Source organism: Pteropus medius, unplaced genomic scaffold (genome assembly GCF_902729225.1).
Source record: "Pteropus medius unplaced genomic scaffold, Ma_sr-lr_union100, whole genome shotgun sequence".
Lineage (NCBI taxonomy): Eukaryota > Metazoa > Chordata > Mammalia > Chiroptera > Pteropodidae > Pteropus > Pteropus medius.
In genome coordinates, this window is record NW_024354875.1 from 731,776 (window position 1) to 758,787 (window position 27,012).

Below are 27,012 nucleotides of genomic sequence, written 5' to 3' on the forward strand. Positions count from 1 at the left end.
TTCTTGCTGATCATTTGCATTTATTACCGCAGTAGACAATTGCTCTGAAAGTGCAACATCGCATCATTCTTGTCACGGCCTCTGCTCCTCCACTGGCAGATACTTGGAAATTCATTCTTGGAGCATCGTGGACCATAAGCTTCTCTCTGGGTGGAAAATTATTGCCACTGCTAATGTCACAGGGAAAACACACACACATACACACGTGAATAGAAGGATGAAACAGGAAGAGCACTAGAGAGGAGCCGGGGCCAGGTGCAGATGGAAACTCAGACTTCGCTCGGAGGGGTCATGGGAAAAGCCTGCGTGTGCAAAGTGGAAAGCGACCCCCCATCTCTCAGCAGCAATGTACGTCTGTTAGGTCAGCCCTGGTGCACCTTTTCCCTGTCTCTAGAACAGGTGAGACCATAACCATCCCTGTGTCGTGTCTCAGTGTAGCAGAGGCCTGTGGAGTCAGAAGTGAAAAGACCTCTCAAGCCAGTTGGGAAAAAGGGTGGTTTGGATAAATCAACTTGTCAGTCTCCCATTTAAAGCTGCAGGCATGATATCAGGGGGTAAGATGCTGTCTACCAGAAGTGACCGGTTATAACCAGCACAGGGTCAGCAGTTCTGATGGAAAAAACAATGTTTAAACACTGCAATGACAAAGAGGAAGGGGAAGCATGAGCAACTCTAGAAAACACGAGGTTAAAAAACCTGAATAAATGAGACCCACCCCCCTCAAAGAAATAAAAAATAAAAAAGCCAAAACACGAATATGGCCAACAAACCTAAGCACTGGGCACGACTAAACCCTCACTCGTCAACACAGTATGCACATATGCATGCACACGCACACACGTACGGTCAGGCGGACGCCCAAAGGAGGGCGAATGCAAATGTCTGCTCTCTTTGGAATTTTCGTGGCAAATCTGAGTTTGGGCAAAAGTGAAGGCCTCGCTGGGGTCTAAATAGATCTCAGGAGGTAACCTTTGCTCCCCATGTCAGCCGATGTTGGCCTGAGCCCTTCACAACTGTCTGGGCTCTAGAATTCATTCTTCATATTTCTGGAGTTTAAATCACTGCTAGATCTTATCTGAGCTAACTTCATCTATAGTGGAAGCACCTCTCTTTTGGCCTCTGCACTGCCCTATTCTTTTAGGAAAAAGCATCCCAAGAGAGTGGTGATTAGAAGGTATTCAGGAGTTGGAAAGTAGGAGGAGAGTAATATAAATATGATAAGGAAATGCCTGCTACTCTCTGAGACCAGGTGGCTAAGGCCCGCTGGCCTGCAAGGATAGGTTTTAGGAGAGACCTTAATTTAAGGTACTTCGATCTCTGCTCACAAGAGCCAAGTATGACAGTGCTCCTTGGAGGTCGCTGTAGGACTGGTACTCAGTACTTATTTCAATCCTAGGTACTCTTCCACCTCTGACTTCACTCAGTCCTTGGGCGTGAGATCACCTAGCTGCTCTGACGTGTGCCTGGCCATTTCTGAGGCACGCCTGCAGTGGCCTGCAAGGGGTTTCTGTGGGACTCGTGGATCAGCACACGTGCCAACATATACACCAGGTGCTGAGGACGGAAAGCAGGTGTTTCCAACCACTGCAGACAGGCACAGCCACACAAAGAAAACCACCCATCATGGTGACTTTGTCTTCAGGATCACAGAATTTACCATACTAAGTGTTAATACCTGGCAACAAGCAGCTTTTGCTTCCCTTCCTCAGTGAAGGGCATGCAAGAACCCACAGGAACAAGCTGGACCCACGGGCCCTGCTCATCTGGGAAAATGCTTTCCGACGCTGCCCTAAGTTCCGAACCCTGCGCTCAGAACCTCTACTACAATCTCACTCCCATCCAAACCGGATTCTGCTCCAGTTTAATTTACAACGCCATACCTTCTAAGCCGCCTCAGTGCAACCGGTGTGATCTGAGCTGCTCGCACTGGATTACAATGCTAAGTGCAGCAGTGCCTACGGACAGTCCCACAGGAGGGACGGCTGGAGGGCACGAGGCAAGAGACCACAAAGATCAGTAACACGCTTTCAGAAAGTGGCGGGCTTGGGGGAAGAGGGTTGCGAAATAAACAAAATGCCCCAATAATTTAATGACAGAGCTAGAAGAGAGCATTTACAGCTATTCTGGGACTCTCCAACGAAAAGCTTTTCCTGGATGCACATTCATAATACTGATAACTCTCAGTTGACAGCTCTGGCTTGTACACGTGGTCACGACGCCCTCCATACAGCAGAGGAGAGCACGGCAGAAGGCCCAAGAGGCATCTGGATAGCACACAGCAAAATGAAAGGCTGAACTCCCCCCACCGAAACCCATTAAAAAAAAGTGTGTCTGTTACAAAGTCACGTTTGCCGTTTCTCCGCTTTATAAAGTCCGCGATGCTGGAGGGTGTCTAGCGGGATCCGTCCTCCAGGAAAGAGTGCAAAAGGGAGCACACGGCTCAGGGACGTCCCTTCAGTGAGCAGACGAGACGGAAGGACCAGTTGGAGACCTCCCATCCATTTCGGACAAACACACACATACAGAAAAGGATTATTGCCAGCTTGTGGACTTTCACAATGTGATTTTTGTATTTCGAAAGCTTGAATTGTCCCTGAAAGAAAAAACATGGAGAAAATAGAGCATTCAATACACAGATCATCTATAGGCAACGCACACATATAGGGGGAGAACCCGGGGCCCTCATGACACACTCCAGCACTGTCCTTTCTTGCTAATCGAATGCCAACACAGCAACCTGCCTCCTAAGTCCCTTCTAACACTTTGACTCAACCGTTTACAAAAGCAAAGGATTAGAACCCACCCAAATGCACGTCAATAGGGGACTGGTAAATATTAACATGATGGAACATTCATACAACGGGACGCTGTGCAGCTTTAAAAAACCAAGGACACTTCCTACTACTATGGAAAAGTCTCCAAGAGAAAGTGGTAAGTTAAGGTGCAGAGGGGTGTGTATAAGTGGGGGTGGGGGAAAGAGGGTCATAGTTCACACTCGCTTGTATACACATAAAGAAGCTCTGTAAGGCTCCGCAAGAAACCAACGCCGGCCACCTGGGGCGGGGGAAGGCGACAGAGGAAAAGGGGCAGAAGGAATATGAGTGGAAGGGAAGCCTCTTCCTCTCTTCCTTAGACACACACACACTTAAAAAGAATTAAACCATATGAGTGCACTATGTATTCAAAAAATCAACCAACTAGCCAACTGAACAGCCCTCAGTTCGAAACTTACAGCTACTAAAAATAAAAAATAAAATAAATAAACTTACAGCTGCTCACGAAAAGATACTCCAAGTGGTGAAATCCAGGCACCTTTCACTTTAGAAACTTAGCTAGAATTCTTGAAAGAGAAGCACCTGTGTGTGTGTGTGTGTGTGTGTGTATGTGCGTAACAGATCATAAGATGTGTCCTCTTGATTGCCTTCTATCAGATGTAGACAGGTTTGGCCACCCACTAGCAACCATTCCTGTTCCCCCAATAGAAATCCAATGACATCTGAGCCGTTCACATCGCCAATCTGAATCCCAAAATCCAAGAGTCGCCAGGAGCCTTAAGCGTCACCTCATCTACTGTTCTGGCCCAGTGCTTAAGACTTAAATTTGTCTGAAATTTTGAAACAGAAGTTCTCATTAACCTGAGTTTGGAGTCATTATTTCTCTTTAATTTGAATGGGGGCATTCCAGAAACTTTGGCTTTAACCAAACTATTTTAAATGATCTCAGTTGATGGACTCAGGGTAATGGGTCCGGATGAAAGAATATGCTCGCCCCAGCCGGACACCAGTTTCTTCCTACTGGCTGACAGATTCTCCTCCATGATGGCCGCGGGCGGACAGTAACTAACAGCCCTTGCTGCACAAAGAACCACTGTAGACAGTTACGCTGAGAGGGGACACTGGAGCTGGTGTAGGTGAACTCTGGCTGAGAAAGAACTGAAAAGCCCACCGGCATTTTTATAACTTATAGGACATGACCGTGTAGCTCATTAATCAATGGCCGCTGAACATTTCAATGATTTCCATCTGAGGAGCGGAAGACTGAACACAAAGAGAACTTAATGGGGTGAGCATCTTTTTATACCGGGCAGACCACACTGAGGTGCCCTGAGTAGCTAGCAAAGAATAAGGAACATATCTGATCACAAGACAGGAAAGCAGGCACAACTGATGTGTGTGTGTGCTACTTCTGAGTCCCCTTAGGGACGACGTGCTATAATACTGAGTCTACATGACAGAGGACACCTCTAATAACAAAGAAGTGGTTAGGAAGGAATGGTGTGCTTCCCTTTTGATGCCACCTCTGGCCCCATTGAGTAACTGGATCACAAAAGTCAATCAGCAGGAGAAAAAAACAGTCAATCAGCAGGGAGAAATAAGATGAGTGACTAGAAGGAGCGTGTGGGAAGGTAGAATCAGAGAATTTTCTGAACACGGCAGAATTATCTATCTTGAAGTAAGAGAAATGGCAGGCAAGGATCTGGACCCAGCCCTTTCAGCTCTTCGGTGATGTGAAGAAGAGAATTTTCTGGATAAGAAAACTCTGCTCATCACCATAAACAGGCCATCATCTTTTAAAAGAATTCTTGTTCTGTGCTGGGGTTGGGCCAGAAACAGATTCTTTTTTTCTGTGGCAGGTAAACTGAAGAGTTCATTTTCCCACTTAGATATTTAGTATTTATTCCTATTATTTCTATTGTCATAGATTGCTTCATAGTCAGAAAACCTAAGAAGTCACAATCGTTCTAAATCCTATTTGTAAAATGGAAAAGGGGTAGAGAGTAAAGGAGCCAGGAAGATCAGTTGAGGTTTTCCAGAATTTGATAAACAGGAAAACAAAGAGCAAGAAGGGTAAGTGACGGGCTCCTGACAATGACAGGCTGGTGGCAGTTGGTGGCTTGGGTCCAGTCTTTCTAAAAAAGTGAGCCGAGAACAGCGAGGCACCAAATTTAGTCTAAGGCGTGTGTTCGCCTCACACCAGCTGGGAACTAATCCTCAGTTATGTCCCTCGCCCAGGCTGCGGTGCGGAGACGGGGAGACGGGGAAGGGAGAATGCAGACAAGTGGCACAGGCCACAGGTGACTTTAGGGGTTTTTTGTTGTTGTTGTTGTTGTTTTAAGATGGGCTTCTGTTCTTTTAAAAACGAACTAAAATTTAGAAAATCATGTGAACTCCAGAGAGCTGGCCCCTCGAGCCCCTGGCAATGCTGGGATGGTGCATGGGCTCTGGGGGAGGTTTTCATTGTTTGTTTTGGTTTTTCAATGATGTGAGAAGTTCCACTGTATCTTAATTTATTCCAGAAGACTTTTATACTCCGGGGCACAGGAAACAGGGCCGAAAGACCCACGATGCTGGAGAGACCCTTTCTCTCTACCGGATGACCCTTTGTCCTGATGACAGGGCCTCAGAAACTGCAGAGCCCCATCCAAACAGCTTCACACTCCCAGGTAACTTGGGGAGAACCGTTGCAAGTACTCTGAAACAGCTTTCTCTGCCTCAAAACGATCACCTTTTTGTACTTCGAAATGGACCGGTAAACTCTGGACAGAGGGACTTGAGGTAGAGCTTAGCTCCTGAGGGTGGACGACCAAGGGGCAGGCGGTCAGTTCCTCAGAAGAGTGCCTCCCTGCTTCGCAGCCACCTGCCACTGTGCTGCTGTCCAGTACAGCACCACAGTGATTCTGGGTCCCCTAGGGAAAGCTGGGCGCGTCTACTTGAGTCTCTGCTCTCAAGGGGGCTCTGAGAGCGCACTCACCGGTCGGCCCGCAGGCTTAATTAAGCACACGGGGCTTCAGGGGTACATTCCCTGGCCATCAGCTGTCCCTGGCCAGCTCTGGCTTCCTCCTCTCTCCTTCCTACGTATTAATGAACACAACTGCAAACCTCCTGGGTAGAGTGAGGCAAATTTCAATCTCCCATCTCTCACAGAGCAACCACGCTAACTTCATTCCCCAACAATATAGACTGCTGCTCTGTGCATCAGGCCCAGGCCCAGGCCCAGGCCCAGAAGTAACCAGAATCCTCCCCCAGCAGCTAGCTGGGACCTCTGGCGAAGCCACAGTTGAAAGGGCAATACTTACTGGCAATGGAGGTCAAATGAAATAGTCCTAATATACTAGCAGCCATATATAACAGCATAAAATATCAGCTAAACTGAGAAAAGTACTTGTGGTTCGAGAAATATTTAAATAGCCGTTTTTACTTCTTCATAGACCATGATCTATATGGAAGAAAAGAGGACGAGAAGGCCGAAGTTAGGGGCCTCTGACACGGCAGCTCAAACAAACAGGAGCTGGGTGCGCGCGTCTTTCGGGAACACCTCTTTCAAGGCTGAATCGATAGAGATGAACCATGAAGTCTTTTTCACATCCACTGAGATAATGAAGCGAGTTGATTTTTTTGTTTAGACGCTACTACACCTCTGAGACCTCCAAATCTGTGCTTTGAGAAGCAGAACAGCTAAACCACAAAGTGCTCCCCTCATCTGCTGATAAGAAAGACATGGGGGAGGGGGAGTAGAGACAGGAAAAAGAACAAAGAGACCACAAAATGGAAATTATGCAAATATATGACTTTTCAAAGCAATTCACAGATATTTTTCCTGGGAGATTCGGTGACAGCTAAGGGAAGAGGGAATCATTTAAAATTTTCCATTCTGATTATTCCAATTTCATTTTAAAAGCCTTTTTCATGGACTCTAAGATGCTACTGATTTTTAAAGGTCTCATCATTTTATGTACTCTAAGAAGTAAATACTGTCATTTAAACAAAGACAAAAATCACACTCATTGTAAGCATCCCAATTTTAGGGATATTAAAAGCAAAAAAAGGACTCTGAGAAATAACTAAATATGGTAATGTTATTAAAACAATTCTATTATAGCACCAGGCTTCTGGAAATTTAACTTAATTGGCTTCACATATCTGCTATTTTCAGCCTGCAAATAAATGTATCCAATAGTACAGCTGATGCATGTTTTTCATCTCTCTTTGTGGATGTTAGCAGCTATCTTAGAATTCTGTTGACTACGTTTTACAGAAAAACCTTTTAAATTGCAATTTTTCAACTAGCATTGTCTTCTGAAAATGAAATTATAATAAGGGAATTAAACTATTAAAAAAGAACTATGAGGGAGTATTTGAGATCTTGCTCCCCTGGCATGTGTTATCAATTTGGCTCAAACTCATAAAAATTCTGAAAATAAAAAAAAAAATAAGTAAAAAATAAATAGAGGTGTGAGCTGCATCCTCTGGAATATGGGAACTCTGGGACCGTTTATCTCCTGCAGAGAGCACTCAGAGCCCCGGCCACCTGCTTCTGTCCCTCACAGCGTCATCTTGCTCCAGCCTGCCTGAGGAATGCTGGTTTCTTGAAAAAAGTCTCATTTCTATCCGGGGAAGGAGGGGTTCTCAAGCAGCCACTACAGGTGACACATTCTGTTCCAATCTCAGGAATTCCCTATCTCTTAGGAGTGGTGACGGTGACGGTGACGGTGTGTGGGGTAGTTGAGGTTCGAGAATATTCTCAGGCCAGGCACACGCAGGTAGTCGTTCATCCACCCCTCTCGTCCAGAGTGGACGTACCCAATTCCCTCTGCCCAAGAAGCAGACACGGGCTTGGCACTCCCTTAACTGAAATACAAATGTTCTTCGAGGGAGCGCTTCAGGTGACCCAGCCTCCCGGACCCCAGGGCCTCGCCCTGCCATGAACATGCAACTGTCTGTCCACTTACAGTACAACCTGGAGCTACGTCTCCTATGGAGCCCCGACATCTACCCCCAGTTCTCTCTCTGCTGAGATCCCGAAGTTCTAGCACTGTGTCCTCACAACTGACAAACACCACCGGCAAACGAAGGACATACCTCTCACCTAACCCATGTTGGGGCCTGTGGAACTGCCCTGTTAGTCACAGGACACTGCCAGCTGGTTTAAATATGGCCACGTCTGGGCAAGAGAAAAAGGACTTGTGGCACATTTATAATCACAAAATGCTGGCATCGGAAGAGATCTGGTAATTGAGTGGTTTGGGACTCGGTGTTTTTCTGAGACTGTGATACCAGCCAGAGAGGCGGCAGCAGACCCAATGCCAGCAGAGGCAAAGTTGGGGGTAAGCTGGGTAGAGGGCAGCCCCTTGGGGAGACGGGCCCTATGGCTGAGAGGTATGTCGCAAGGTTACAGAGAAGAGACAAGGCCCTACCCTGAGTGGGAGAGACAGAGGGGGAGCGTCCGATCAGCGGCCGCTGCTGTTCACCAGGCCATGAAACTCCTCCCAGGCCCTGGCAAACCAGAGACAAAAAACACAACAGCACATTCAGATCAAAAGCTTTTTAAAAAGAGAGAACAGACACGTAACCCCCACTCCCCCTCAAGGCCGGGCGGAGCCACCCACACCCCAAGCACAGCGGTGGGGGTCCCACCTAGACCTTCCACTCAGGCTAGCAGCGCTGGCCAGCGCCTTTCGGGGACATCTGGCACTCCTCCTGGCTTGCTCCACTGGCGAAGCCAGGCCCTCGCTACTCCCCCGAGGCTTTGCGCAGTCTTTCTCTCCCCTCCATCAAGTCCACCAGGGAAGCCAATGAGCTCGGAGCTAAGCTCGGCCGCCACTGAGGACACCTCCAAGTCACTGGAGCAGGGCAGCAGTGCGACGTGGGGACAGGGGGTAGAAACTGTCTTCCTCCATCAGCCTCACCCTGAGGGTAGAGGCAGGTACTCAACGGCATCGTGGCGTCTACAGATGCAACGGGGAAACGAGGCTGCTTTCACATGTCCAACTTCTGACCCTTCTAACCTCAGATCCTAAACCTGTGCCAGGTTCCATTGCTGAAAAGAGCCATGTAACTATCTTAAAATTTAAGCTGTGGAGGCCACGGCAGTTCAAAATTTGCAGGGAACAATGCTCATTTACAACTTTTATGCCGATTTGTTCAATTTAGAAATCGGGGTTAGGAAGGGCTAAGAACGGGAGTGAGGGGAAGTCTCGCAGGGCATTGCTCAACAAAGCACAGGCCGCTGACCGCTGGCTGAGGACGGGAGAACCCAGGTCCCTGCGTGCTCAGGAGCCCCGACCCACCTCGAGTGTTCTCAGAGAAACTGACCCTGCCTTTTGCCCTAGCCACTTTCCAGCCCCATTAGGGACAAAGTTCCCTAAGAGTTACATAAATAGTGGGTAAACTGTGCTGAATCTAAAATTCCTGTCAATTATTCCATCCTTGGTTTAAAAGGTGAAAATACTCAGGGTGGCAACATATTCTGTCACTCATTACAGGTTTAATATTATGGTCACTAAAATATACTTTATTACCACGCCTTCTATTTGTAGCTTTTCTTCTTCTTAACAGAGAGGGGTTAAATAGAGACAATGAATTCATTCTTCCAGGCAGTATTTATACCAGTTTCATTACTATGTCCCTCTCCTGAACAGGAGCATTTGTAAGTTAATGATCTACCTCTTAGAATAAGAGGTTGATTTGCAGTTAATAGTTTCTTCCGGGAGTATTACCAAAGCTACTAATAAATGATAACCGAAGTGAAGAAAATCGGAAGACCTCCAAACAAGTGTGTCAGTCTCTGTCAATTCACAGACTCGATTTCCACAGCAAGGCATCTGCTCCACAGTCCATTCCAAGATGGTCGTGTGATGACCTTTTTTGAGTCCATGAGTGACGTTGGGCCATTTCACTTTTCACTTCAAATTAAGGGCAAAGCAAAATCCGATGTTTGGTCAATGACCCAGGAAACCCCTCTCTCGTTTTAACACTGAGATTTAAATTTTATTTTAAGCAATTTAAATGTCAACAAGAATTACGTGGTTGTGTTGAAGCTCCATCTCATTTATCCTTTTGTTTCCAGAAAGGCTTAAATTAGTCCAGAGGTCAAGAACTTGCAGAAATATGGATTTAAGAGTTCCCTTCTAATCCATTCCAGTATTAAGCTGCCCTCCCGTTTTCTTCAGAAGTATCTTTCTCATATGTTAAACCTCGACATGAAGAATCTGGGTAAAGAAATTTCCTCACGTGGAGTCAGCGGAAATAAAATAACTGGCTATAGTCACTGGCACAACCATTCATTCTCGTAGCCCAATGCTTGGCTAAGAGCAAATTCACTGCCTAAAGCTGGGTGTGAATATTCTAGCTATTTTCCATCTGGCATCCCAGGCATATTAGGTAATATTAAAACTTACTTCTTTTAAAGGTAAAAGAAGAACCCAAGTTAAATGTTAAACATGTGATACGAATAAAGCTTCTTTAAAAAAAAAAAAATTTACCTTGGATTGATATAGCCTATAATGCATTCTGAACAAATTCAAATGACAGGGTTAACAGAGTCCTTTAAAGACCACTCCTGTCTCAGTTCACTCACCAGAAAGCAAACTCTGAGAGCCGAGATCTCATTTCTATGTGACTCTGCTTGTCCCCATCCCCACCCAAAGTCTGGCTCACAGCCTTGCACTTGGCTGGCCCCCAATATCCATGGACTAGCTCGGCCTGCTAGTCTGAGCTTCCTCTACTTTGAACATAAGTAGGGGAGTACATATCACAAATGCAAAGCCAGGCCAGCGATTACACTGGTGTGACCGAATGCCACCAGGCTATGATTTGGCCATAATAGAAGGGATGGCTGGTCCTTGTCTACGAAGTTCAATGTTTAAGTACAATGAAATCCACACACGGTTGAGGAAATTCCCCACGATTTGACCCATTTCTCCTCTAGAATAAAGAAATAAAGAGAAGTCACCTACCCTCAACTTCCTCTGCAGAGGGGTCTGGTCAGGCTCCCCAACACTGTGTCCCACTGAGCGAAGATGGCCCTGTCTTCCCCTCTTCCATTCCAGGCCAGGGGCACAAAGGGATTCAGTGGGACTATTCCAAAGAGGAATTTCCTCACAAAAGACATTGCTGCTTTACATGGCTCTGTGCCATTTTACCTTGGTGGTCCCGTGATTCTAGGCTGCAAGTCTGGCTGTTATAAGATTTCTTCTCAAAATGGAGAATATAGTGAGTCACTTGATGCCTACGCGGACCCAAACCTATAAAACCTCAACCGTTATTGGCCTTCTTAAAAGGAGCCATGCACCTGAACTAAAACTCGATTTAACAAGTTTCTCATTTCTCAACGGGACCTGTTCACCCCTGAGGGGCGATTGCTGGCAATGTGACAAGGGCAGGCGGCCACGGGCAGGCACCCCCTCTGTGGCGAAGCAGCTCACCAGGTGTCGTGTGCAGCGTCTGCCTCACAGCCCACCTCGGAGTGCGGCAGGGACAGGCCACAAGCAGTGCGCTGAGGGGGAGGCCGGAAAAACCAAACGGCTGAAAAAGGACATTGGAAACTGGACTGAAACACAGCAAGATGGAGGCACAGCTGACTGAGAAAGCGGAGCCACTCCTAAAAAAGGCCCTCTCACCATTTCCAGCAGCCCTAATCTCCAGAATACTCGGGCGTATTCTCCAGAATACTTCCTTCCTTCATGTCCCTTGAATTCTCAAGTCCCGGCAGCTGCTGTTCTCTGGCTCGAATAAGGCCATACCTGTGCAACAGCCACAAGGAACAGAACAAAGCAGAACAGTGCTGGCTTCTGTTCATTATGTGACAAGGATCAGAGGGGTCTCACGGTCGGTCTGGTGCTTTCTGACCAACTCTTACTCAGGAATGTGACGTCAAGCTCATCTCCTGGACCACTTATATATTATATATTAGCTGAAATTAAGGTCGATACATGTAACATAATGGTGGAAGGCAAGAGGAAAAACGCCACAGAAGGTAATTCTTTGCCAAACGCTGAAAACAGAGTAGGCATTTCCGCAGAGCACACATCTCCATTTTCTAAGTACTTCGACCCATTTTGATATGCAATAAACAAAAGAAGTGATGACACAAATACCTGCAGAATGTCGAGCCCAGGGTGCTAGTCCCAGTGTGTGTTCTGTGGGATCCCTGGCCACGGGGAGACTGGTGGTCAGTCAGGATGGTACAAGCATAGGGTGGCGCTTCCAAAATGGATCGGCCACTTTGGAAAGCTCCTCGTTAGGCCCACAGCCACCTTCACAGAGGCTATCAGGCAACCTGACCTAGTAGTCTGTAAAAATGATTTCTGGTTTTGGTGGCAGCTCCCAAGGAAATCTAAAGTAACAGGAGGCTTGCTGAAATTCTACATGCAGGTTAGGGGCCTGCAGGCCAAGCTGCAGCTCATATAAGCCAAGCCACAAAGCACATGAGGGGCGGGTGTGTGCTACGGTCGGCTACCCTAAGGAGCAAACTCACAGAGGAGGAAGATGCCTCCCCACCCCGGATCCTGATGCGCAATAACCCTGGGAGAAGGGGAGGGCTAGAACCGTGAGATCTTGCAAGCAGAGACGGCTTAAAGAGGAAGATGATCTGGCTCTACAGGGAAAGCAGAAGGGAGAAGGCTGGCAAAGAGCTCGTGGCCTGGGCAGCTTCGGCAGTGAGAAAACCCCGTTAGCACAAAGCGAGGAAGCCAGAGACGTCCAGCCGCACACAGGTGGAAGCAGGGCTTTATCTCCAAGCAAGAGAGGTCTCTGAAGTAAAGGCGAACGAAGTCAGCAAAGCAAAGGCCAAGGACCCCCCTTTCCAACCTTAACGGTTTCCAAGCTGAATTCTACATCAGAAATCGCTGTTCTTTTATCAGCGTGACTAGATGGGAACTAAAACTCAAGTACCAGGAAATGGGGCCTCATTTTGAGAGTTAGATGTCACCTCATTATGTCAGACCTCAACAGAAGTGCAACGAAACACCACGTGACACTGTACAATAGGCTTATGGAAATGAGGCTGCATTCCCCCGATGGCCCTCCGTGGAGAAGTCTGTGCCGTTCCTTAATATGGTGACAGTCAGTCTGAAGGGCCACTTCTTTGATGCACCATAAAGAGCAAGAGCATGAGACAAGCTAGTTTAGCACCATTTATTAAGTGATCTCAGCTGCTATTGCAGCTGCTGCGTGTCAGCCTGTTCTTAAAACATCAAATGCTCTTCGATTCCTCTTGTCCGGGACAGAAGGATCTTCCAGGTGGCACGCCAACAGAACAAGAGGCTCCGATGATGCCAGCTTCATTGATGGTGCCATCCAGAGAGGGAGAGGGTCATGGCACATTCAACCGCGGCTTCCAGAGGTTTTGAAAAAGGAGCCTTTGAGGGCCCAGCCTGCCTGGCGTTCTAGTGGAAGTGCAAAACGTTGGCACGTTGGGGGAGGAAAGAGAGGGAGACGCGAGGGCAAGTAGCATCTGGGTGTCGAGGAGGGCGATCTGGTGCCCTGCAGCCGCAGGGCGGGAGTGCTAGGCAGACCTCTACATAAAGCAGCGAGCAGCAGACCAAGGCAAAAAGCCCGCGGGCTCTCCCACGCTCCGGAAGGACTTGTACACATGTCTAGAAAGTCAGGAAGAACTGCCTCAGGGTATTAGGGGGAGAGCAGTGGAGAGGGGAGAGTTTTAAAAACCGCTTTCCCTTTCCTATCCAGGTGAAAAGCTTGCCCTTGGGGGGATGGGGGGGTTCAGGAACCTTGAACATAAGAGTCCTACAAAAAGTATGTGTGGAGCTCTCCAACCTGCACTGAGTCTGGCTGGAGGGCAGAAACTACTTCTGCCCCCAGAACAAAGAATAGGAAATATCTGCCTGGAGAAAAACAACGCTAATGCAGGGCTGCTAAGCCAAACAGACAGGGCTCTGGCTAGCTGATAACTCTTGGTGGCCACAATGAGTCACACCAAGCCATTTAATTACGGACCCGACTCCTATGGCAGTGTTCCCAGTGAGAAACTAGCCCTGAGCTAGTTCAAGCCCACTCCACCCACAACGTCATCTGTGAATGCGTGGAACAGACTCCCAACGGCCGCTCTGCTGAACACCATCGCTGGGCCCACTACTAGTTTTTAATAAGAATAACATGATGATGATATTATTAATGATGATGATGATACAGCAATTATAACGCTTGGCCCTGTCAGAGCAGTCTCCATCTGAGGGTCTTCACTTACAAAGATTCGATCAGCCTGCCAACAACTCTGATAAGTATTATTGTCCCCCATTTTACAGCTGGGGAAACTAAAGCAGAGTGGCAGGGACTTGCCAAAGGCACACAGGGATGCTGGAGTCAGAAGTAAACCTAAAAGTTCCGACTCCTGGTTGGCTAGCTCGCCCGCCACCTTGGAGAATATCTAACAGCCACTCCCCACGATGTCTTCATGGTAACCTGGATTTGTTTATGACATTCGATCACTGAAAGAGCAACCTTAACCAGTGATTCTCACGTGTGGATATCCAGCTCCATTTCCCTGAGCCCTAGGTAGAGCGCAAAGCTTATCTCCCCTTCGGCATTCATGATTCTCTTAGATTCTACTCTCACGAACGCATTATTCTGCCTTCTCTGGGGTTTCAGCTCTACGCACACAAAGAGATGGAGTCATCATTCCTGATCAGAAGTCAGTTTCCCCGGACAAAGAAACAGACTGAGGCTAACAGGTTAAAAAGACATGCAAAAGTGGGGGAGGGGCGGACAGGGAGGAGGACTTTCCTGTTCCGTAAAATTATCTTAAAAAAAAGCGAGAAAAAGAAAAGCACTTTGTCTTTCATTTCAAGATCGTCGTTAGCCAACGAAAGACAAGACAGCTTGTGTAAACGAAGCGAGCCCAGGCACTGCAACCGGGATTCTGCGGGGGGCGCTCTCCGCCACAGCGCAGGCGTGCAGGGAGCCTTGCCAGCCGAGAGCTGCTACCAGTGGTCAGAGGCACTGGAGGGAAAGGCTGATCTGTCCCTTCTCCATAAGTCAGTCTCCTGTACGACCGTATTCCTCTGAACCCCACTAAGGACCTACTCCTGCCAAGTTTAGGGAGATGCTCCCCCAGACCCCCCCCAACACGTACTTGATGCTGTCGGTGTGGGTTTTGTATTCCATAATGGTGTTGGGAGGTAGGTTAAGCACTCGCCGAAGCGTATCCCGGATTCGGGCTGTGGTGGCTTGGTCGCTGGCAGTCTTATTCCATATGGAAATAATGTCCTCCTACAGGAGGGACAGAGGGAGTCATCACAGCCAACCGGAGGCAGTGAGGAGAGCAAAGGCAATGCATGACCCCCGACCTGCCCCCAGGGAGGCTTACCTGAAACCGGACGGAGACCACAGCCCCACAGATCTCTTCCCCAACCATGAACTGCTCCCCCAACATGGCCAGGATGAGATTCTCCCAGCAACGGGAGGCCAAGCCCTTTCGCAGCCGAATAATCCACTTGCCACCATTTTTATTTGCATCATCCTGTGAAAAGACACAAAGCATTAAAATATGGTTTCACAGCTTATCTTTTGCATAAAGTCAGTAAAAAGCCAAAGATCCCTTGAACACTAAGAGGTCTTGTCACGTTCCTATCACTCAACTTCACAGGAAAAATGGCGGTAGGACCAGGGAGAGAAGAAAAGGGGAAAAAAAGGAAAACGAGGTGGGAATCCTCATAGAAGACATTACAAAAAAAGACTAAACGGACCCCTTAAAAAGAATCCCCTTTTTCCGAAGCTACTTTGAGGATCAAAATGAAATGATGTCAGATTTCAGACACAGATTATTCCTCACTTTATTTGCCAAGAGTTTACCAAGTGTCACCATGTCTCAAATACACAGACATGAAGCCACGGTCTCTACCCAGACCCAGTCCAGCTGAGGAGAGAGACAATTAACTACGGCGGGACGGCGGGACGGGTGCTGCTGTCACAGGGATGTGCACAGCGAGTTAAGGAACGAGACAGAAACACTCAAGAAGAAACACTTAAGCCGAGTCTTGAGAGACACGGGAGGCGGCCAGGCAGAGCAGGCAAAGGGCTCTGCGGCACCGGGAGGAACGTGTGTGCAAACTCTGAGTGTGAGACGACGGGCAGATGCAAAGGAAGGCTGAGCTGCGGTGAAGGGAACATTTAGAGGTGATGGCAGACGAGGCCTGAAAGGCAAATCAGGTGCAAGATCATGTGAAAAATAAAGAGCTACATAAGAATGAAAAAAAAATGGGTGGTGGGGGGATGCGATCACATTTGTCTTCTAGAAAAAATGCCTTGGCATTGGACTTGATTATGGATTACGGCAGAGCAGAGACCATGGCGCTCAGCTCTGGGTCCCCAGTTATTGCCTATTAGCTCATCTATTATCCACTTTAATCGTAAGTATATCATGATCATATATTGCCCACACACAACCAGTTCTATAGGGATAAGGGTAATTTTTAAAAAAAATCCTTTAGTGTTGTTATACCACCATTTTAGAGATAAAACGATCTTTCAAAACCCCCCAGCACCAACGATCCAGACAAACAATGGCATCTGTGTCTTTTCTCAGAGGTACCAGTTCTAAGGATGTACCAAACAGTGGTGCAGTTTTGAGAGGAGATTTTAAATATCGAAACCTTAGCGGGGTGGGGCGGGCGGGAACATGTTCAGAAAAGTAGTCTGAGGCCCTCAGTCTTTACCTCCCACATAGGTTTAATTCCTTCTTTGAAGAGATGGAAGTCACTGTGGCCTGTCAGGTCCCCGGGACGTACCATGTGGCTGTAAAACCTCCAGAACTGTTCCACCTGCGAAGAGAAGGCCCCAGAGTACAAAAGATGTGTCTTTTCTTTGAATGAATACAATATATATCTAAGAGAAGGGCATAAACATGGAAGACACTGTTACAGGCTACACTTTTGGAGGATACAGTTTCACCTGGAGGACCATATGGGAAGGCATGTTAGACAAAAGAATATGGCAGACTTGGATAAAAGAAAAACATAATGTTGCTGGCATAAGAACAAACTCTTTAGGTGAGAAATGCCAGCCTCGGCCAGGAGCCTCAGGCTGGTGGAGCTGCATGCTCCATCACGTGCTGTGAAGACCGTTTTACACAATAGAAGCCCCTTAGTCCTGAGGTAGATTAAGTGCCACGTAGCCTCAGCCTGGACCAGATCACCTCCTGATCAAAGACTGTTCACTGGCAAATACAGTACTAGCTACAGTGAAATACATTCTAGTTCTGTTTAGTTACTGAGCACAAGTGACAGAATCACCCACATGTACTACTCTATACTATGGTGCCTTACCTAAGGCCAAGACGGTCCAAAACCAAGGAGGAGTCAGCCTCCCTCTCATACTTGGGGTTTACATCCCTCTTCTTAGCTAGAACATTTGTTTCTCCTTGCTCCTATTGGACATACTTCTCCATCAAATGTGCACTTATTTATACTCATGATGCTACCGCTGTTTCTTTCACTAGTGCCTTGATGGGAGAAATTACTTCCTAATCCTCTGTGATTCACAGAGGACATCTACAAAGTACTGGCCAGTAAAGAGGCACGCTTTAGGAGGCAAGAGAAAATGTGGAACAATCTGAAGAGAACATCTGGTATCTGCCCACATTGTTGAGGAGGCTCTAAACAAACACACAGCAAGATACCATGTTGGGTAGCTGGAAATGGGTACTGGGTAGACAGAGATTCAGGTCATATTTCTAGATCTGGAAAGCAACTGAGGAGAAACAGACCTTACACTGTGTGAAACGGCTGTCTCTTCAGTTCCTGAACAGGACACAGGCGATGTTTCATGTTACAGAGAAGTGAGGCAAGAATGTCATTCCTAGGACTTCGATGCAGTCTTTCATCTTAGCAATTGCTATGCCTAACTGCCTACAGTGATTTGGGTTAACAAGTGGTCATCTGTACACGATGAGCAACAATCTTTCCCACCTTAACACAGTGGAAAGAAATAAAGTACATGCACTAGAAACTGTGGCTCACTGTGAGTGAGGAACTAAAGGCGGTAGTCGGGGAGAGACACAGGCCATCCCCAATTCCCCAGTCAAGCACTGCCATCATGGTTTGGTCTCCTCCAGGCTTACAGCCAGATTATACAATCTTATAGCCATAATCTTACACCTAAACCATGAGAAATGAAGTAAGCAGTTCAAGAAATATTAAATTTGAAAGATTTTGTGTTCAGACTCAGAATATGAGGTGCAGAAAAGACCTCAGAAATCATCAACTACCTTATTCCTTTTACAGTTGAGAAAATGGTTTCAGAACTTGCTCCAGCCCATGCTCAAGCACCAGAATAGGTGACCCAAGTCCAATGCTCTTTCCGAGTCAAAACATTGCCTTCTTAGTCACCCGAATTTCCAGAACTTCTACATGTTGCTAAATACTAAGATAAAGGACCAATGGGAAATACCGCTTGGGTTTAATAAAAGGTTTCACAATACGATTATTTCTCTGTGAGGAACTTAATACTGTGAGGCATTTCTTAATGCCTTGAATTACCTGACAGGGGACTTTAGATACGGTCAAACATCCAACAAGTAATGAACAAGCATTAACCCAAGATGGTGCTAATGATAAACTCTATTCAACTCAGCCTACATGCCAAAAGAAAACAAAACAAAAACCCTCCTTTAACAAGCTGGGCAATTCATATATGTTTTCCTTAAGAGGGTAAGAAAAATGCTAGAAATATTTGTAATCACCATAAAATAGCCGGACAGAATCCCGAGAGAAAACTTACTCCCCGGTTCAGTGTCTTCTCTGACCCCGAGTGCTCAACCAGCTGTTCACAATCTCACAACGTAACGGCTGTAACGTCTAACATTCCCACAGAGCAGGTAACGAACTTTCTGTGATCGATTTGGGAATGTTAGGAATACAGCTGACTACTGAACACCGTTTGATCCGCGAGGGTCCACTTTCACGTGCTATTTTTTCAAATGACCCAGGCATTTCCAACCTCAGTTGTCCCATGGCTGGGACTTGGCAGACGCAGGGGGTCGACTGCAGTCACACACGACTGTGGACCACGTGGAGGTCCGCGCCCCCAACCCTAGCACTGTTCAAGGGTCAACTGTACATGGATATTTTCAAAAGTTTAATTCTCTGGCAAGAATTCCTTTCCCTTAACACCTGTTCAATTTTTTAAACTTCAGCCTTAAACCCACCTCGTCCCAAAGAGGCTTTCCGCAAGTTGAAATGGCCTCCTTCTGTCCTGGGAACTCTGAGTGCTCTCTGGCCATACCTCCCAGAGCTCTTCTGTCTCTGTAACTAGAAATCCCTGGCCATGTCTTATTTTCCTAAAAGCAAGGTCTTAATTCATTTTAGAACCCTACAAGTTCCTTACATTCATTCAACAAACATTTCTTGAACCAAATGTGCACCAGTGCACAAGCTATTTTTACTATTTCAGAAAGCCTAAATTTATCAGGGAACATATAAACCCAGCCTAGTCATCGGATGACTATGTTATATGTACAGTATATCTGATTAATAATAATCAGATAAATAAATATAGCTTGTCTAGTAAGCAAATATTTTTAAAATTGGAGCCTCTTGTCATGCCTTCTGATACACAGGAAGAGTGAAAGAATATAGGTTTTGGAAGGTGGCTTTTACAGCCTGCCTGACCTGAGTTTCAATACTGGTTCCTCTACTTAGTCAAGTAAATTACAACTGACTCGAAACTGTGGATTAGATACTTAACCCAAGTCTCGCTGTTCTCATTTGCAAAATATGGACAACATCAATGACCTCACAGGGCTATTGGAACAATCGAAGGAAATTACACAAAGTGCCTATCACTGTGTCCTTCCTCTTTACTACTTTGTTGTAACGTTTACTGTCTATTATAGTTTCTAGTGTTTGCATTTTCAACAGGACAGATAGCTCAATAATTATAAGAACAAATCCTGCATTTTGATTCTGCCCAGAGATGGAATGTACAATACATAGTAAATGCATAATAATCTTTGTTGAATAAGACTGGTTTTGGTTTTAGTTGCAGATAGCTAGCTTCTCAGGGAACATAAACCTAGCCACCTGCACGGGAGAAGAGACAGATCCTGGGCTCTCTGTACTGAGAGCACCCACAAAAACAAATATTAGAGGTTTCATTTTCTTTCTGAAAACAGGAAAAAGATGTTACTTTATACATAATCACTAACACATCCAAAACCTTGATGGGAGGTCCTTAAATACAAAAGAAACTTTTGACCTTTACTCAACTTTACCATCAAGCCTCATGAGAATAGACACTATGTGCTACAAAATTTTGTACTCGCTCCCTGACACTTTGCGCATAGTTAAGGACTCAATAAATATCTACTTAAACAAACCTGTATTTTTGTATTTACCCCTTCTGATAACTCCAGTCGTTACCTATGGATGTCTAATGAGAAACCTAAGCATGAACAAATCTGACCTCAGAGGCTCAAATCAGTTGACTAAGAAAACAAGAATCCTAAATAGTTTACCAGGAGGGTAAATAAACAATGATATAAATACAGGCATGAATTTACTACCAAGGCTCACTACATTACACCACTATGTACTCACAGAGGCAAAGGTGCCAATCTGTTTAATATTCTGCTCGTAGCTCTGTGAGCTGGTGGGACGGCCGGGGGTTCTCCTGGAGTACCAGAAAGTGTAGTTGTACTGAAGGGGATGCTCTGCTGGTCCAGGGACAACAGCCTGTGAATTAAAGAAAGTGGTTTAATCCTGGGCTTTTTTCACATGCTCTGAGACTGAGAAAAGAGTTTACAGCGTCACCCCTTATGACCTCCACAATTCGGAGAGGATGCATCCTCAACTACCTGCAACGGTGCCCCAGATTTTGCTTACACAGGAAGTTTCTTTAGTGGTTAACTGATTCCAAGTTCCTATAACATTTTATCAGTGTTCTTATGGCTTTTGTAACTTTCTACTTCATAATGTAGCTATTCATGTTTGTATCTTATCTCAACATATTCCTGGAGCCCAGCACTGTTAGTCACCTGGGGCAAGCTGTTTAACCTGTTTGTGCCTCAGACGCTTATCGGCAAAATGGGGAAAATAATAATAATCGCCCCGTAGAGTTGCCAAAAGGACCACAAAATAGATGTAAAGAGCTTAGCACAGTACCTGGCATACAGTAAGTGCTCAATAAATGTCCATTACTATTATCAACACCATTAAATATAAGCTCCTTGATCCTTAGTTTCACCTTTGTGTTCTCTCATCACCTGCAATGCTTGCCTTTAGAGGGTACTCAATATTGCAGAATGAAGTAATTAATGTTTGCTTTGATTTTTCAAGAAATTGATCTATGTTTCATTGTCTAAATTTTCTCTTTTCCAAGTCACTTTCAGCTTAGACTATTACTAATTGAAGAGTCTAAAATTTCAAGGGATGTGCAGGATTTGAAATACTCAGCAGCAGCTTATGAAGCAAATAACAGCCTTGTTAAACTCCAGGATTAACCTCCCCTACCTCAGGCTAGGAGAATCCTGGCAAGCAAGGCAGTATCTCAAAGTCCTGGGGCAAGGGAAAAGTTCTGAGTCCCGAAATGAACTGAATCAACAACTTTTCTTGAGAATGAAATCAGATATTACAAAACTGTGCAAACAAGTTAACCTGGTATCGTCCAGATAAACAGATTCCATGAAATAATCGCGTCTCAGGTCCAAAGGCAACGACATTTGTGCAGCACAAAACTCACCTTCCTCTTGCTGATGCTCTGACTCTTGTCTCGTTCCATTTTTTCCTTCTCACCATCTTTCTGTGTGCTGTTTTCTTCATTCTGGTCATGGTCCCCACTGTCATCATCTTTCAATCTAAATAAAAAGGCAAAACAATGTTATCCCTGACTGCGCTGATTCTAACCTAACGGAGCTACCAGGTCAAATGAACTACCATGTTACCAATCCAAAGTCGCTCAAAAGACTAGCAATAAAACGAGAGAAGGACACAGAAAACCAATTAGGAGGATCGAACAAACATGGAATGCCCATCAGCTAACATGTGAGCTCCAGAAAGCACCATCTTTCAGTTTCCTAACAGGCTGTGCAAAGAAACAAGAGGTAAACAGTTTAAGGGATTGTTTTCTTTGCCAAAAATAAAGAGTCAACAATGATGAGAGTTTCTGGATTAAATAACTGCTTCGGCATTTCAAATGAAGTTTAAAACTTACCTACCTTTCTTGCCACTTCTAACCATCTCTCCTACCCTTCCCCACTGTTGCAGCTTTAGTTCAGGCCGTCCTCTTGTCATCTCTCTTATTACAAGAGTCTTAAACGGTTTCCCTAACACAATCTCCATCCTCTACCCACCCTCCACATAGCCACCAGCATGATCTTTCTCAATGCAAATCTGATCACTGAAATTCCATGCTTAAAATTCTCAATGTCCCTTGCCCTTTGATGCCCACCCTGCAGGAAAAGTGCAATGAATGAAGTATGAGATACTCTAGAATCCGACTCCTGTCTAGAGCAACCTCTTTCCCACCCTCCAAAGCAACTGAAATTCCCACATCTGTACTATCTGCAAACACTAACCCCCCAGCCTAAGGTGCCACTCCTCCCACATCTGTTTTTCCTACTAGATGGAGGGATCCCTTAGAACAGTGTCCTATCGATCTTTGCTCTCCAGCACCTAGGACAAGAAGATGCTGCCCTAACATGCAGCCCAAGATGTTGAATCAATGTTAAATGAAAAGAAGAAATGACTGAAGGAAGGAAGGAATGTCTTCTCGCCTTACAAGTACAGTGATCTGTACTTCAGGTGCTACTTTAGGAGCAGTGAAACTACCCCAAGACTTTCAGGTACACCTAAAGGTCACCGAACTGAGACAGATAAACAGAAGGTGAGTTCACAAAGATAAGAATGCTGTTTAGTCTAGAGCTAGACCATTAACTTATCAACATCTTCTCAGAAATCACCTTTCTCGCCCTAATGACTATCTAGTCAAATGGAATTGGGCGATTCTCAAGAAAGGTACTAGAAATGCTCAAATTCAACTCAGATATTACCCTATACAGATACAGAAACCTGTTACATTTTACATCTTTTTGTCCACAAATCTCCAGTGCCTAGCACATAAAAAACACTCAATAGATATTAGAATGCGTGAGCTAGCCATGTGCTGGGGTGCCTGCTCTGCCCATCTCACAGTCTTAGCTGTAGGACTGTGCCATGAATGCCCAGCCCCGACCCTGACCACGAAGGGCTCCTGACCAAAGACAGTCCAGCCCAGCCAATAATCAATGCCTCATGGCCTTGCTCAAAGTTATGAGCAGATTCCTGCCTCAGCTTTTCATCCAGAAGATGAAAAGATCACAGAGTCGGAGCTGGGGCGGTCACAGAGGGCCCATACTAGAAAAGCCACAAGGAATACAGACAATGAGCACAAGCAGAGAAAGGCAGTAGGGGGAAAGGGAATGGAGTAGAAGAGAAAATGGAGAGAGTGGTTCTGTTTGTGGTGCTACCATTTCATTGGCTTGGCTTGACCTCCCTGGACTTCTGGGAGACCCTTATCTCTATACTTACTTCATACACTTTATGAAACTTGCATTGGTTTTTTTTTCCCTAAAAGGAGCCTGTCTAGCACACAAGTCCCACCACATTTACCAAACACCTACTGCCTGTATCAGACACCAGAGTGACTGTCCCCAAGGGCCTGACAGAGGAAATAAGGTGCACACACTTGGGCCTCAGCACAGCACAAAGGCCCCTGCTCCGCCTGCATGTGACGATAGCACCTCCTGCCTGGTCCCATCAAACTCCTTTTACTGCAGTAACCAACCTCCTTGCAGTTCCCTGACCTCACCCCTTTGTATGCTCATTATGTGGTCTCTTCTCCCAGGACCCTCTTCCTCTACTTAACTTGTCCTTCAGGTCTCAGATTGAGGGCCACTTTCTCTTTTCCTAACTTCCCCCTAGGCTGAGCCAGGCCCCCATCTCCCGGACCTCTCCCTATGTTTGTCCTTGTCCAGTTATGCTGTTGTGGTCAGTTTTTTGTCTCCTGATCAAGAACATCTCATGGGTTTTCTACTGCTTAGCCGCAAAACAGCTCCCAGCTCTCTTCTTTAGGGCACACCCCAGGGACTCAAACCGTTTCCCTCTCTTATCAGCTCCCAATCTCCCATTATATCCCTTCCCTTTAAGTCTTTGTTGAAGAGGGACACGGTCACCCAGCATCTCTCATTTTGCTACCCCACGCAAAGCATAGAAAGTTCCTTTCTTTTTAGTGGTTTTGCTGCTCATCACTACTAGAAAACAGAAAAATAATAACAATTATGTCAGAGATGAAACACTACGGTGATGCTGATCCCTGAACCACACTTCTCCCTTCTAAGATAGTAATTGAAAACCCCAAGGGACCTTAGTCTCCTCCTGTTAACTCTTGAGGGTGGAGCTAACCAATTTCCCTACCCCCTGAGCCTACACTTAAGTCATTTACATACTATCTTCCAGAGGCTACTCTTCCTAGCTTGAAGCTGGATTTGAGCCAAGATACAATCCAGACTGAAAAATCAGTGCTCTCTAGACTGAGGCAGGTAATTAGCATCTCTGAGGCTGTCCAGACTGAGTGGCACCTAATTAGCTCACCAAGCATCTGCCCAGGTATGTTCTCATACTCTCTGACTACACGGATTCCTTGCGGTAAGAACTTGATCTAATTCATCTTTACATGTCTAACATCAGACAGTGGCAGAAAACAAACATGTTTAGTGAATGGATTTCTAAATCAAAGCAATATAAGGCAGAATAGGACGGGTCCCAAATAAGTGGTTCAGACAGTAGTTAAGAATGGGCCAAAAGCTAACAAAGACCGAGGAGGGACAAAATCGAGCTAGGCATCTAGACCAGGAAACCGAGCTCATCACAGCTGGGACTGCAGCAGTGAAAGCTTCTGGAGTTTTGCATATGAATAGGATCAACGGCAGTGGTAGCTAACGACTTGATAGGTGTAGGGGGTGCGGAGCAATTACGGTCTCAGGTTACATTAGTAGAAGTGGAGCCCAGATCGTAAAGGACAGAGCTCTTTTTTAATCTGAGCCCAGCAGATAAGACTACAGTGCTCAACTCCAGGCACTGGGCTTTTAGGGTTCTGGCAAACTGAAACACGTCCTTAGGAGCCACGTGGTGAAGAATGCAAAAGCCAAGTGTGTAACAATGGTCTAAAAATTCTGCAGATTTTTTTTGCATGATAAACAAAAACGATAAAACTAAAATTAGGGGCAGGAGTGCTGTCTTCAATTGTTCATTTTAAATGAAAGAAAGCTAGGGTTTTTTTTTCCTGCATAGCTGGACGACAGATGTCAAAAAATTCTGGCTCAGTATAAGGAAGAGTTAATAACTAGAACTAATTAAAAATGACCCAGATTAATTTTTGTCAAGAGGTGCTTGAACCAAGGTTAAACAACAAATCTGAGTTTGAATCTCACCATATGGCCCTTCCTGTTGTTGTGGGCAAGTTATTTCACCTCAGAAAGTCTCATTTTCCTTATCTGTTAAAGGTGGTAACAAGATTCCCTTTGCAGGGTTTGTAAGAAGTAGAAATAACACGGGAAAAGTACCTGGCAAGATACTTCTTAAATTAGCTTACTGTAGACCTCCGGATGATTTGGGTAGGACTGGGCCAGATTAAGTGTCTTCTTAAGATAAAATTTTGATTTGTCCAGTGCAGTGGAGGAAGGGGTACAGAACCGGCAGAAAACTAGACAGAGGCAGGGCTTGGATCTGGAGCTAGGTGTTGCAGGCTTCACGTTAGGGAAGAGGGGGTTAGTACAGGGTTGGGCTCTGCCAGACTTCTAGGAGAGCCCTCTCGGCAACCAGGAAACATTCCTGAGGAGCTGCCTGGCGTGCTGGAATCCAGGACCTCTAAACATGTACACCAGCACTCTGCTGTACTGGGAAAAAAAAACAATTCCCCGTCAGCAGCAGGGGGTCACAACCTAAACCAATAGTAACTCCACTTCACATTTATACCTCGCTATTTAGTAATTCACAAAGTACTTTTACGCAAGGCTGAATGTGATTTGACCCCTATCACACCCCTCGGCAGCGGCAGCGGCAGCGGCAGCGGCAGCGGCAGCGGCGGGGCGCTAACCACTAATGTGGCTTGGGTAACAATGGCTCAGAGCCTGGGTTATCTCTTCTGCTGTCAAACAGCTGGTAATTGGTGGGTATGGGACTGAAAATCTAGATCTTCGAGAGAGAAGACAGATTTACTGGACTAGTAGGAGAGAGCTAAGAACCTAATCTACCTCGATACGATCGCTGGAGGGAAATGTGCAAAACTACTCTGTATTTCCTTTCTGCGTCTCCGACTTGTCTGATGCTGGAGCCGGGAATCAGACAGGGTACACACAGAAGTGCAGAATGGGACAACGACAAGGATATTCTCCGGGCAAGACACCGAGCAGCTCTCGAAGGGTGTGTTGAAAGGGAAAAGGAGGGGGAGGAGAGAGGAAGTAGGAAGGAGTCTCAGGAAGACGATGAGAATACGGTGACCGAGCTGCCACTGTGCTGAGCCCAAGAGCCACATTACCTAACTGCATCCTCACAACTATACGACACGGGCTCTATCACCGTCCCCACTTTGCCGGTGAGAAAACTGAGACTCAGACAGGAGAGATGAGCGGCCCAAGGCGGAACGGGCGTGTGAGGGAAGCTGGATGCAGCAATTCCGAGGTGGCCGGGCTGCGGAAACACCCAAACCGCCGCGGTCTCCGCCCCTCACATCGCAGGCGACCCGCACCCGCCGGGGCGGGGCGTCCGCAAGCCTCCTTCCGGCCGGCACAACCACCCGGCTCCCGTCCCCCGCGCTTCGCCCTCGCTCCGGGCGGCCCTGGGGTCCTCGGGACCCCCAGCCCCCGCCACCCCAGCCCCCTCCTGCCCGCCGGCCGCCCGGGCCAGGTCCAGCCCGCAGCCCGAGCCCGGGAGGGAAGCCGGCGCCGCGCACTTGGCGTCGCCGCCGACCGCGGCGGGGACAGGCGCGGGGAACGGTTGGGGGAAGGGGCCCCGGGGGACGGCCACGCGCCACTCACGCGTCGAACTTGTTGTTCATCCTCTCGTCGTCGCCACTGCCTCACGGAGTGACTTCCGCTCCGCCGGGTCCCTCCGCCTAGGGCCCGGCCACTTCCGGTTGCGCGGGGCGCAGCGGAACGTCGGCGCGCCGGCCCGGTTGGGGGGCGGGTATCCCGGGACGCCCGCCCAGGACGGCTGCGCGGAGGCGGCGGGGCGTGCGGGCCGCGCGG

General features: G+C 46.8%; 1 protein-coding gene across 5 annotated transcripts; it reads right to left on the reverse strand.

Annotated features, from left to right (window-relative positions):
* EIF4E2 (eukaryotic translation initiation factor 4E family member 2) lies at nucleotides 1-26,959 on the reverse strand. Of its 5 annotated transcripts, XM_039856029.1 has the most exons (8): nucleotides 26,803-26,959; nucleotides 21,471-21,585; nucleotides 20,330-20,464; nucleotides 16,451-16,555; nucleotides 15,103-15,255; nucleotides 14,869-15,005; nucleotides 8,195-8,273; nucleotides 1-2,593 (listed from the first exon to the last, which is right to left on the reverse strand). In XM_039856029.1, the coding sequence occupies exons 1-7, from the start codon at nucleotides 26,820-26,822 to the stop codon at nucleotides 8,228-8,230; spliced, it is 711 nt and encodes a 236-aa protein (XP_039711963.1). In that variant the 5' UTR covers nucleotides 26,823-26,959; the 3' UTR covers nucleotides 1-2,593; nucleotides 8,195-8,227. The 5 variants fall into 5 exon arrangements, with proteins under 5 accessions (XP_039711963.1, XP_039711964.1, XP_039711962.1 ...); XM_039856030.1 differs by lacking the exon at nucleotides 8,195-8,273; XM_039856028.1 differs by lacking the exons at nucleotides 1-2,593; nucleotides 8,195-8,273 and adding an exon at nucleotides 12,901-13,165.
* Nucleotides 26,960-27,012: the final 53 nt, after the last annotated feature.